Source organism: Pagrus pagrus (assembly GCF_965226575.1).
Source record: "Pagrus pagrus genome assembly, chromosome: 14".
NCBI lineage: Eukaryota > Metazoa > Chordata > Actinopteri > Spariformes > Sparidae > Pagrus > Pagrus pagrus.
The window spans coordinates 2,748,577-2,760,831 of record NC_140198.1 but is presented as its reverse complement, the minus strand read 5'-3'; the positions used below and the strand labels follow the sequence as shown (position 1 = coordinate 2,760,831).

General features: G+C 41.5%; 1 protein-coding gene across 1 annotated transcript; it reads right to left on the bottom strand.

Moving 5' to 3' along the window:
• Positions 1 to 2,313: 2,313 nt before the first annotated feature.
• Positions 2,314 to 12,255, bottom strand: nop16 (NOP16 nucleolar protein homolog (yeast)). Its single transcript, XM_084373354.1, has 5 exons — positions 12,040 to 12,255; positions 11,119 to 11,227; positions 8,124 to 8,190; positions 5,943 to 6,049; positions 2,314 to 2,793 (listed from the first exon to the last, which is right to left on the bottom strand). The coding sequence occupies exons 1-5, from the start codon at positions 12,144 to 12,146 to the stop codon at positions 2,650 to 2,652; spliced, it is 534 nt and encodes a 177-aa protein (XP_084229480.1). The 5' UTR covers positions 12,147 to 12,255; the 3' UTR covers positions 2,314 to 2,649.

The following is a 12,255-nucleotide window of genomic DNA, read 5'->3' as shown; positions in this document are numbered from 1 at the left end:
GTTTACGTCTGCTGTTGGAAGCAAAGGGCCACAAACAGGAAGTCAGAAAGTACCGAGAGTCGGGCTGACATCCTGTTGGTTTGTGTCCTCTCGTGTTTTGTGAAAAAGTGTTGAATGACAGCGAACTGATCCTGTTAACCTTCGTGTCCTCTCCCGGAGACAGAAACAATCGCTCTCCTCGAAGAATCTAAAGTCAACAACATTTCTGATTTACCTCAGGAGGTTTATCTTCACACTGATAAAGGTGTTATTTTCTTAAAAACGCTCGGCTGCTGACTTGAACGCTTTCTTTATTATTTGTCACGACGCGTTCAGGGTCAGTTTTCTCTCCACAACATCATCTTGTTTATCTCGTCTGCGCTGATTGAACCGACCTTCATTGTGACTCCTGGAGACACTGAATCTGTTTTTCTTTTTGTATCTTTCATTCTTTTCTTCACAAACATCCCACTTTTCATTATGACTCTTTACCCTGAGCTGTGGATGCTTTTTAAGAAGTATTTCACAACCACTCGTTCCAGAAAGACTAAATTTATATGTAAAACAGTCGGCTTTATGTTGAATTATCCTAAAACACATATCTCAGTCCAGCCTTCAGTAACTTCAAGGCTTCTGTTGAACCATTTGGAGTAGATACGTGTTTTTTTTAAAGGTTACAGTCTGATTTTCTCTGTGAGTTGATCTATAGGAGTTTGAACGCACTGAATTATTGATTTTTAAATGTGAAAATCAGCCTGCAGATGACCTGTGACTGCCCCTGTGAGCTGGAAAACATAAAGGGTCCACATCATGTAGTCTTACATGATCCAAGTTCAAATCTGATAACAATATCAGTGAAAATTAACACTTCAAACTAGAAAAAATGCCTTTTTCTTTCCTCAAAATACACTTGCATGAGCGTAAAACTCATTATAGCTCCTTATTTCCTCTTACTTTGCACATATGAAATGGTCAAAAACAACAGCATAGGTGGAAAAACAGAGAAAATTGCATAAAATTATAATTATTAAACTATATATTCACTGATTTTAAATCTCATTGGCTACATGAGTTATCAATATCCAGGAGCTGGAGTATAAGTGGCTCAGGAGAAAGGGGGATGGAACAAGGAGTGAAGTCACTCGTTGGCTGTTGCAGGCCACAGGGCGGGCGCAGAAGCCCCTAACTGGTCCAATAAGGTGTCAATCAATAGGTCAGACCTCGGCAGCCATCTTAGGTAACTCTACTGCAATTTAACCTCTAATTTGTCATTAATTTGTCATTAATTTGTCATTAATTTGTCAAATGTTAATGTGGACACAACACAAGACAGAACATCGCGACCTTCATCATCTGGAAGTCCAACAACAACATGCAGCGTGGAGATCTTGGTGTCCAGATAAAGACAAAGGTCCAACAAACGATGCTAGCCACTGCATTTAGTCAAGCAAACTCTGCTTATCATCAATACAACGCCCTTTGTTGTTTGCAGTCTCTGAAGCAGAAATAGTATTATATACCTGCAAAGACCCATAAGTGTCTATCTGGAGCCTCCAAACAGCCTCGTCTAGACAGAAAACACTGCTACACTCATCTTCTGGACTTGGTCGGGCCGTCTGTCTGCACTCAAAGTGTACTTGTGTTTTTGTTTCTACTGTTACAGCTGCTGTAACTCGGTGTCAGCAACACTGACAGTAAGGCCAAGCTTTCAGGAATGATCAAGCTTTTGTAGTCACAGGGGTTCAACAACAGTAACCATTTTATTTTGAGTATGTCGGGGCCATCCACAGAGGTTAATGGTGTTTTTCTAACAAACAGTGCCGTATTCTGACAGATTAAATCATGACAAAGCACTTGGGACAGCAGTTTGTTGCCATTGCTGCATGGAAAACTGTGTTTCAGACTAAATATATGAACAACAAATTTTCTTGGAGTCTGATGCACCAATGAAAAAACCCGGACGCTCCATCGTTGAGGTGCCAGACATCCGTACAGGCCGGGTTTGAACCGGATCACAAGAACAGAGAGGCTTCTTTCTGTTTCATGCCGTCAAAATTAAGCAAAAAATGTTCAAGAAAAAAGCACAATGTTTCCACTCAGTGATAAAACAAGCATATTAATTTAGCTTCTTGCTCTCATGAATTGAGTTTTTTATGTGTTTAAGCTGCAGTCAGACTGCTCCCGTCAGACATCATCATCAATATCTTCTGGTTTAACTAAAGATCTGAAACGCGTCCTGAGAGACCGTGTGATCATCTGGTCTACATGGAAAACATCAGAAAAGCTGTGAGGATAGTTTCATCCCGAAGAAAGAAAAACATCTGCTGAACGAGCTTCAGGCTGTTTCAATGATACTTATATTTAAAAAATACACGTTTGCCATTCAGAACACAGAAGACAGTTGGCAGCAAGATCAGGACAATCTCTCTGACAGGAAATGGAAAAAATACAAACAGGAAGTCATGACAGGGAGGAGAGGAACAAGAGAAATGTCCAAAAACGCCTGGAAGGTCCTTGACAAGACACAGAAGAAGCGCTCGTCTCTCAATGCTTCATGTCGCTGTGATTCTGATTCTGCTGTCCTCACGCCGACGGTCTCTCCAGAATCAGGTCCATCTCATCCTGATACAGAGAACAACATAAAAGTCCAGAACAGGCTCGAAGATCTCTCTACTGGCCCATCGGCTCCGGAGCAGCCAGAGAGTCCATGAAGTTGTTGAATTGGTCTGGGTGGACGCGCTTGTACTCGTTGATTTTCCTCTTGATCTGTTTGGGTGTGTCCTGGTAATAGTTCTTCTCGTCTCGGGCCATCGCCTGGTGAGACAACAAGAACAGGACGGTCAGTTCGGTCAAAGTTCTGCCTGGTTTAGGACCGTTACTACAAACAGAACCATTTCCTATAAGTTATTTACCTGCTGCAAGTTGACGTAACACGTACATTTTGGTAAATTAGATAAAAGTCAAACATTATGAGTTCAAACAAAATTAAAAATGTCAGAAAATTTTTGATCAGCCTGTCAATAACTGTCTTGATAAAGTGTTTTGACGTATAAATTGTTTGAAAATGGTGAAAAACGTCTAAGATGACGTCCTCAAATGTCTTGTTTTGTCCACAACGCTAACATTCAGTTTACTGTCGTGGAAGAGGAAAGAAACCAGAAGATATTTATATTAAAGGAACTGGAATCAGAGAATTTTAACTCTGTTTTTCTGAAACCGATAAATTGATCAAATTAGCTGTGGATTCAGTTAATAGTGGGGACAACTGATCGATTATTCTCTGTAGCTCGAGAAATGTTGTTTACCAGACACAAAAAGGTTTATTATGTATTCTGAGGACATTTAAGGACGAATCACTTCATCTCATGATGTAGAGCAGTTCGGCATGTTCAGCGTTGATCAATCGACTGATAGCGACTGCACCGGTCTTATAGGGAGGAAACTCAGTACAGCACTGTAGGTGGGTGATAAGTAATGTCGTAGGCCACCTTCTCTGTTCAAGGACGGTCGTTCCAGTTTGACATAGATGGATTTTCTGACTCCTCTTTCAAACCATCTGTCTTCTTAGTCTTAGTCTATAATGTTCAGCACACTAGCTTTAGGCCACGCTGGTCAAATGCGCCGAGTATATCTTTTTTTTTTTACTTTACTTTCATTAACATTGGAGGTTGGATAGTTTTAGCGTTTGTGACATAACTTTCTTACGAGCTTCCGAGGCATTACGGACATGTTCAGAAACAAAGACCCTTTTAAACCCGCCTTGCTGAAAGGAGACAGTGTTCTTGGCTGGATGAGATCAGTGGGTCAGAGCTACAAACACACAAATGACATAACCGGGCTTAAAAGACACATCTTACATTTGAAGTCATCTGACTGGGAGCGCAGGGAAAGCTTGAGAAAGTCTTTGTATCGTGAGTGCGACGCGTGGATCACGACACGCTACAATACATTTCCAGAGGGCTGTTATGTGATTATTTTCTGCAGGTGACTGACTCAGCTCTTCAGAATTTAAAATCGAGGATGGAATATTTTCTATTGAAATATATTTCATTGCACACACAGTATCCTCTGTTATTGACTGGCTCAGACTTGGCACAGCTCCCAGTGATGATGACTCAGTCCCATTCAAAGCAACTGTTGCAAATCCATTTGAATGAGGCACTTTACTGATAAAAGCTCAAGTAATTTAAACTTCTGCGACTCGCCACTCTGAGGGATGAAAACTTAAATACACTAAGCACCAGCGTGTCCCTTCGATCTGAAGCCGTGAGTAACAGGAGCTGTGAGAAGCAACAACAACACGGAGCCGAGACCTTATTTGTCCTTTTTCAAACGGAGGAAGGACGCCGTTATCACCGGCTGCACACACAACACAAATATTCAACTGACAAAATTAAGTTTCCTCCACAGACACTGAGCACGTCCACGGCGCTACAAAGAAAACGTCTGAGTCCTTGGCAGACAGCCCTCATACATCAGACATCAGGGTGTCCTTGAAGGCACCATCAGGGAAACTTTTCTCATCAAACTTTGACGCCTCGAGTAAAAAGTGCCTCCAGGAGGTCAGATCAAGTTTCAAACTAACATCACCCAGGTGATGACTGCTCTACATCCGCAGCTGATTGCAAGTCATTTATCCTACTTCTGCTACATAACGTTTTTCCATGTACGTCGTGTAAGCTCGACTCAAATCAATCATTTACTCACCTGTGTGCTTCAAGAGAGAGCATTTTAAATCATTTAACAGCACCTAAAAACTCTCAGTAGGTGGAACATGGCTGCCTTCTGTTCAGGAGTGTGGAGGAGTGAAGAGTTGGCAGGATTTGAACTTCTCTCCGGGGGGTGCACAACTTCTCACACCGAATCCTGATTTAAGCTTCTGTGTTGAAACTCTGCGTAGATGCATTCGCTACGTCGCAGCCTTCGCCGTAGCCTGACGTGCACCTCCCAGAAATCAAACTGCACATTCGCATTTTCTGGCTTTAACTCCGGTGCTTAGCGGCAGCGCTTATACCGGGGATCGTGACCCGTAGTTTCCCCAGTAAACACACTGCCCTTTTCGGCTGTTGCAGTCCTTCCTGAGCTGCCGGCTGCAGCTTTTCTTGAGTTATAGTATTCCTCTGAAGGGGCTTTTCGCTGTCAGAGAGTCTCTGGGCGAGAGAGAGTGGGCTGAATGTCGGACGGGCAGGCTGCCCCTCCACAAGCAGTCTGATGGCAAACGCTGCCTTGCTGCCTGCCTTGTGTATGGAGGCGGCCCTCCCTGCAGACACAGCCTGTCCACTCTCTCTAGCCCAGAGACACAGCTGAGAGCCGAATGAGTCCTTGTGTTTAAAGGTGAAAGTACAGCCGGCAATCCGCTCATCCACCAGCGTAGGTAGGTCACTTACTTATGTTGCGGCGTCAGCTCTGCGTCGAGCCTACATGCAACCATAAACCAGCCCTCAGACCCATCATATCTACGTAGTTTGACTTCTGATGAAGAATATGCCTCCAGAAAATCAAAGAGCACACTTCAGAGTGTAGATTAACCATTTTCAAAACCGCCGTCACCAGTCTGGCACCAAACAAAGATTTTGATGATGTAATGACTTCTTTTAGGTTCCTTGCACAAAATCAGGAAGTGAAACCTGAAGCGAGAAAACTGTTTTGCCTTCCATTTCCTAACTGGACTGAAAATATGTCAGTATCTAGTAGTTCTTCTTATAAATCTCCGGTTTCCCTTGTTTCCAGTCTTTGCACTAAGCTCCAAGGACATGTTTCTTATCGATCTTCTCATCTAATTCTCGGCCAATCGAATTATTTACCAGCGACTGAAACCCTTCTCTGTAGGAAGGAAGGTGCGTGTAGGAGTGAAACCTCGGCAGGATCTGAACTCGTCTTCCTCTCACTTTTAGACTGAACTACTGAGAAACACCACGGATGTCTTTGAGGAGTCTTTTCAGGCTCCAGCTCGTGGCTCTCACCTTGTAGTTGTCTTTGTGCTCTCGGACCATGTACTGAACGTACTCGATCAGGTCTGAAGATAACGTCTTGGTGTCTTTCTCTGGGCGGTTGGCCTCCTCCTCCAGCTCTGTTCAAAAAACACACACAGACACACTCATCGGGATGTGAAACACAGCTGGGAGGCAGAAAAGATTTATTATGCCCTTTATCTTCCTACATGAGAATACAAGGGCATAAAAATGAAAGTAAATGAAAGAAAATGTGCACTTTATGAAACATGAAATACTCAACTCAGTGCTAAAACTACCGGTGGCGTAAGCGGAGGAATAAGAGTCTTTCAGCGCTGAAGGCCGACTGCACTGATCTTCTATCAAACTGTGCACAGTAACCAATACATGCTGTTAAAGCAAAGAAGCTCATATTGCCCCTATAAGGCCGCTGAATCGAGTGAAAAGATCCTTGGGAGGGAAAAGACGACGAACGAGCGTGAAGGAAGATGAACTGTAATGTAACGTCACACAGAGCTTTCACATCGACTTCAACTTAGATGAACTGTGGAGCTTGAATTTGCTCGTTCAACAACTGTAAAATAAAGAGTCTAAACTGTTTGTTAAAGTGTTTCTCTGCTCAAGTTGTGTTTTTCTTCCTGACGATTGAGCTTCAATGTGCAGAATGATGCATTTTCACATTCATCAGCTGAAGAACAAACGTATCATCGTGTTTTTAAAGGTTTAAAATTGTGATTCAACAGCTGCTTCTCAACGTAAATCATGTCGCAGTTAATCAGTCCAACATGAAAGTATATCACAGACACGTGTTCAGCAGGAAGGAAGCTCGAGGCTGCAGAGTGTTGAGAGACGGACGAACAAACCGGTGGCTTTGATATTTTCATAGAATTTGTTGACAATAACAAAAATGTAGAATAAAGCCGACCTCGTCTTTCAAGTGTGACAAAAACAACAAACAACAGCCTCATTTAATTCAAAAGAAAGGCTGCTGTGTTGTCGCAGTGAGAGCGTCAGAGGCAAAAACACACGCTCGTTAAACAAGAGAGCAGCTAACGTCATCCGCCTCCGACAGAAGAGCTGCGACGAATCACTTCAGACGTCAATGTAAACATTTTCTGACACGTTTTACTTTATAAAGTGAATAATGGGGTCCATCCTTCTGTGTTTACCTGGTGATACTGCGGTGCAAGATAAAAGGACTGTTGCTGTTTTAACTTTCCAGATTTCAAATCGTCTCTCTTCAGGGTTCCCGCTCTTTTCTAAAGATCTGAGGATCTAACTGGTACGACACACAGGGACTAATATGCTTCTTAATTAATCAATTATATATCACCAATGCCTTTTTCTTATTGTGAATTAGAGTATTATCGTGGCTGCCACCAGTAACCGAGGACTGCTGGAAGTTTTGCTTTCATCAAGAGCAACAGTAAATATACAAAAGAAAAAATGAGACTCTTAAAACCAACAACAAACTGGTTTCTTTTAAGAAAAATCTACGTTTTTATAAAACTACACAGTATACTACTAATACCAAACTGTACTGTGTAGTTTTGGGGAGTTTAAATAATGTTTCAGGACAACACAAGGTTTTCCAGGACATTCTGCTTTTTCTCTAATTTTCAATGACTGGATAACTGGTCAACTGTTTTCCAGGTTTTCCAGGATGTACGAGAACTCTACTCTACAAGCTGTTTTACGCCTGTTGGCTGTTTTAACTTACTGTTCGTTTAACGTCCACAGAGTCATTTTACAATTTCCTTTACAGCACTTAAAGTACGAGCCGAGCTAAGCAGGAATCCATTTATGCTTTTCAAATTGGTGAAAGTACACGACTACGGCTTTTTGTGCATTTTTGAATACATTTACTTATTTTAGTGCGTTTTTATAAGAAAATCAGTATCGTCTACGGATTGAGGCATATAAAGGTAAATATGTGGAACATTTTGTGTTTCTCCCTTCGACAGTTAAAACCTCTGAGGCGTCACTAATAAGTGCACGTAGTCACAGGAACACAAAGCTGCCAGAGCAGTCTACTGTGCAGGAAAGTGAGAATACTTTCTGATGTGCTACTTGCTCGTATGACCGGGCACTTTTCAGTCAGGCCTCTGTAGGCAGAAACAAAATAGCAAAAGCCGGAGAAAGAAACACATTTCAACGTTACTTTACTTGATGAGGTTGAAAGAAATGACTTACGGTTGAGGATGTAGGGCTTGGTCACTAATCCGGCCGGAGCTTTAGTCTCTCTGTCGTCACCGAGGAGCTACAAGACGAACAAACACATGAAGAAGAAGAACAATGGAGGTCATGACACAGTGTGTTTGGGTTCTGGACGATTAACATGTCGCAGTCGCATCTTCTTCTTTTATGTGTTATGAATCCCTGAGTGATGTCACTTCAATATAACAGAGTTTACGCGTCTGAGCTGCTGAAACCGGAGGAGGCAAAAATTAATCATTACAGCTCGCTGACACAAGTTAACAGAATTAAACTCTGTCTCAGGCGGCTGGAAAACAAGATGCAACTCATTAATCTGTGACAGCTGCAGACCGGAAACAACAAATTCATATATGAAGCATCAAAAGATATTTTCTCAGAGTCAGAAACTTCAGTTTTACACATTTAATGACTCTTCAACTGAAGTTTGTTTTCAGGAGTTTTCTTCTGGTTTCACTGTTGAAGCATCATAATCAACGCTCTGCTGCCCCCTGCTGGCACAAACGGAGACTACGGGACATAAATACAGATGTTTTCAAATCTGGACCAGTCGTGTTTCATCATCTCTGAGAAACACCAACACAATCATTCACCTACTGTTCCAATCAAGTGTATTGATCAGAGGAATGATCCTGCTCACATCTGGCGCCGAACATACATCCTGAATGATCCAGTTGCACACGATTAACTTGAGATATGACACTGTTGATTAACAGTAAAGGGCCGAGAGCGATAACTGTAACAATGACGATACATAGATTGTTTTTACGATCTCTCTAACTCAAGTGTGTGGTGGAGTTAACAATGTAACTATGACAACAACGACAGCGGGGAGCGATGTCGTTGGGATCACTTTCAAAACGACCTGATGAAAAATGGAAACGCTGCTCCTGGACGTCACTGGATAACTTTTAATACTGGCTTCTAACTGTAGCCGACCTCTTGCCTGTAGGCTAACTGACACTTTTTATAGAGTCTACTCTAATAACTCCGTTCTTGGATATTTATCCAACTTATTTAACGCTTCTATTACATTTATCAGGCTTCAGATTACTCATAAAACATCAGTTTACCTGGGACATACTGGCAGGAGGTCTTTGGTACTGATGAGGTCCTTGAAGTTTCTTTTGATGATCTTTAAAACGATCGTGAAGATAATTGATGTCAAAAGTGTGACAACTGCTGTAACAGAGTGTTGGAGTCACTGAGCTCCTGTCGTCTTTGAAGAACGGCAGTAGCAGCTCATCAGTATCAATTTTCCTGAGCTGCCGACACAGTGGGAGCGCTCAGCGCTTGCTCGACGCTGCTGTTTACAGAACGTCATCGCTCATCAGTGTGGACGCTGACATCGTTATTGTTATTTTATATTTGTAATCATTCTTACTTTTGACTGAACAACATTTCCCCTCTGGATTAATTAAGCTCCATCTCGTCTCGTCTAACATCCAGTGTTTCTCATGTATGTTAATTATTTAGCAGCTGAACGTGATAAAAATCCTTTTATCCGCTGCAGCGTCAGATCAAAGTGAGCGTCTGCTCAAACTTTTCACCATGACAGAAGAAAGAAATGCAAAACTGGGACATTTGTAAAACAAGAAGACGTGACAGTGTCCAGTTAATGTAAGATGTGTTCACAGTACAGCTGAGCAATCCATCCAAAATATACAGAAAGGTCCTTTATGAGTCTCTGATTGACCTGATTTCAGTCATGTCGATGTGTTTGATAAATGAATTCCTTCACACTGGCTGCCTACACAGTAAATGGGGTCAGCATTGTTCAGATGAGCAGCTCTAAAGGACGTAATTAAGGCTGCAGATGAGAAAGAAGCAGCAGGTCGGTCAAATAGTCAAACTTCAGTTTTAGTCAAAAGTACGCAGAAAGTAAATACTGTGAAACGAATCAGTCAGGTGATGAAGTAGAGACTCTGCTGAAGCACTGAAGGTGGTTTAAGACACAGCATCTGTTACCATAATAAAGATGTGACAGTAAAATATCGTCAGTTCACTAAAACATCCTGCAAGTGAGAATGAGACAACACAAGCTGTGAAAATGTTATTTAAACCTGATTATAATACAAATATTAAAGATAAAACAGAGTCTATTTTGAGGGAAGTCACATTTTTGATTTTAATCGGATATCTGTCGAAATGAGCTTTCAATCAAAATAACTGAAACCAAAAGCAGGATTCCTTCTTTTTCTCTCAATCCCACCTACGACACAGTTAGCTTAGCACGAGCCGGAGCTGACTGGTACCGGAGGAAACTCTGACAGCGCCAAAGATGGTGGGTTTATTTTCATTCTCAGCGATCTTTTGACGATTTGTTTGGGAAGAGGGTTTACTCAGGACAGAATTGTGAAACCGAACTTTGAAACAAACATCTGGAGGATGGTATTTTTTTTAATATTTTAACCTAGTCCCAACAATGTGTTGATCTTTACAAATACAATAGTCTAACGATGGCACAGCTGATATAAAATAAAAAGGTGTGACAACGCTCGTCTGTTTGACTATGATTTATCTGCTCCAGCAAAGAAACACCAGATATTTTATTACCTTCTGAATATGATAAGTACAAATACTCAGTCACAAACTATGACTTTGTGTTCATTGTACAAAGAGTAAGAGCTCCAGGTGTATTTAATAAAGTATTGTTTTGTTAATAGTTACAAAGGCAGTGTTGTATAAATCAGATCAGATAAATGTAGTGGATTAAAAGTATAATATTTGCCTCTAAAAATTTACTCAAGTTGAAGTACAAAGTTGCAGAAATGGACATACTCAGGTACAAGAACCTCAGAATTGTACTTAAGTACAGCTCTTGAGTAAATGTACTTTTACATTACTTTTACATTACATCTCTGTACCAAGGTAAATGTGAGAGTTAACAGTGTTGGTGTTCAGAGGACGTGTGCTCTGAAGAAACATAATAAAAGTGCTGCGAACTTGGATCAGAACCGCAGCAGTCACTCACTCTGCTCTTCTTTATCGGCAGCGTTCGGTTCGGATCGTAAGCCAGACCCATCTCCCCCAGGTTCCTGGCCATGGACTTGTGGTTCTCCCACGCATTTCGGATCTGTTTACTGAGAGAGAGGACACACGATGTCGTCAGCAGAACTTCCTGAGCAAAAAAAACCAAAAGCTCTTTTGTGTGTTGGTCAAATTTGCTTCTCTTCTGTAGTTTTATATCTAAATCCACCAGAGAAGAGGCAACACCAGGGACCGTTTTCATAACCGGGGCAAAGAAACCATCCATCTTCTGTTCTTCCTCGTGAAACTATTGATATAACTTAATAACTAGATACTTAACTGTTGTTAGAAATACTATATAAAGCTTACACATTGATGGTAAGACAGTTGTATAAGGCCATAACTAAACAAAAACCAAACCTGACACTGGTGCACAAATATCTAATAACAGCTACAAAAAGCATTTATCAGCCTATATTCGGCACACACACCAGTTAGTCTCCCTTAAATCTCTGGATTTAATGGTTAATATTTAGAGATGAATCATTAATGTGAGAGCAGAATGAGAAGTTGAAGCAACATCCTGAGCTTCATGTTGTTGATTTACAGGTTAAATTCAGTAGCTTTCCTCTTTAAACCAGCTGTCTCCATGCACAGCTCACCTCAGTCTTTATTTAACTGCTTTCTGAAAGGTGTTTACATTAAATCACAACCTTCGTTACCCAAATGTAACGTATGGCTTTTACTTGTAATGGAGTATTTTCACCCTGGTGTACTTCTACTAATACTAGAGTCAAGTATCAGAATACTTCTTCCACCACTAGTATTTTAAAGCGACTCAACAGCAGTCGGATCGTGAATCCTTCTCACATGGTGTCAACATGCCCCACAGTTAGCTAACATTAGCTCACATGCTAACACTCACTTCTCTATCCTCGGGTTGGCTTTCTTGATGAACTGCTTCTTCAGCTTCTTCCGGTCCAGGTTGTAGTCGAACTTCTTGCTCTTCCCGGACCTCTTGGCTTTCGGCATGTTTGTGTTTTTTCTTGTGTTTTTACGGGACAGCGGAGGTTTGTTGGTGCGGAGCAGGAAAAAGCAACAACGTGCAGGGGAACGAACCGGAAGTACGGGTTTGTTTTAG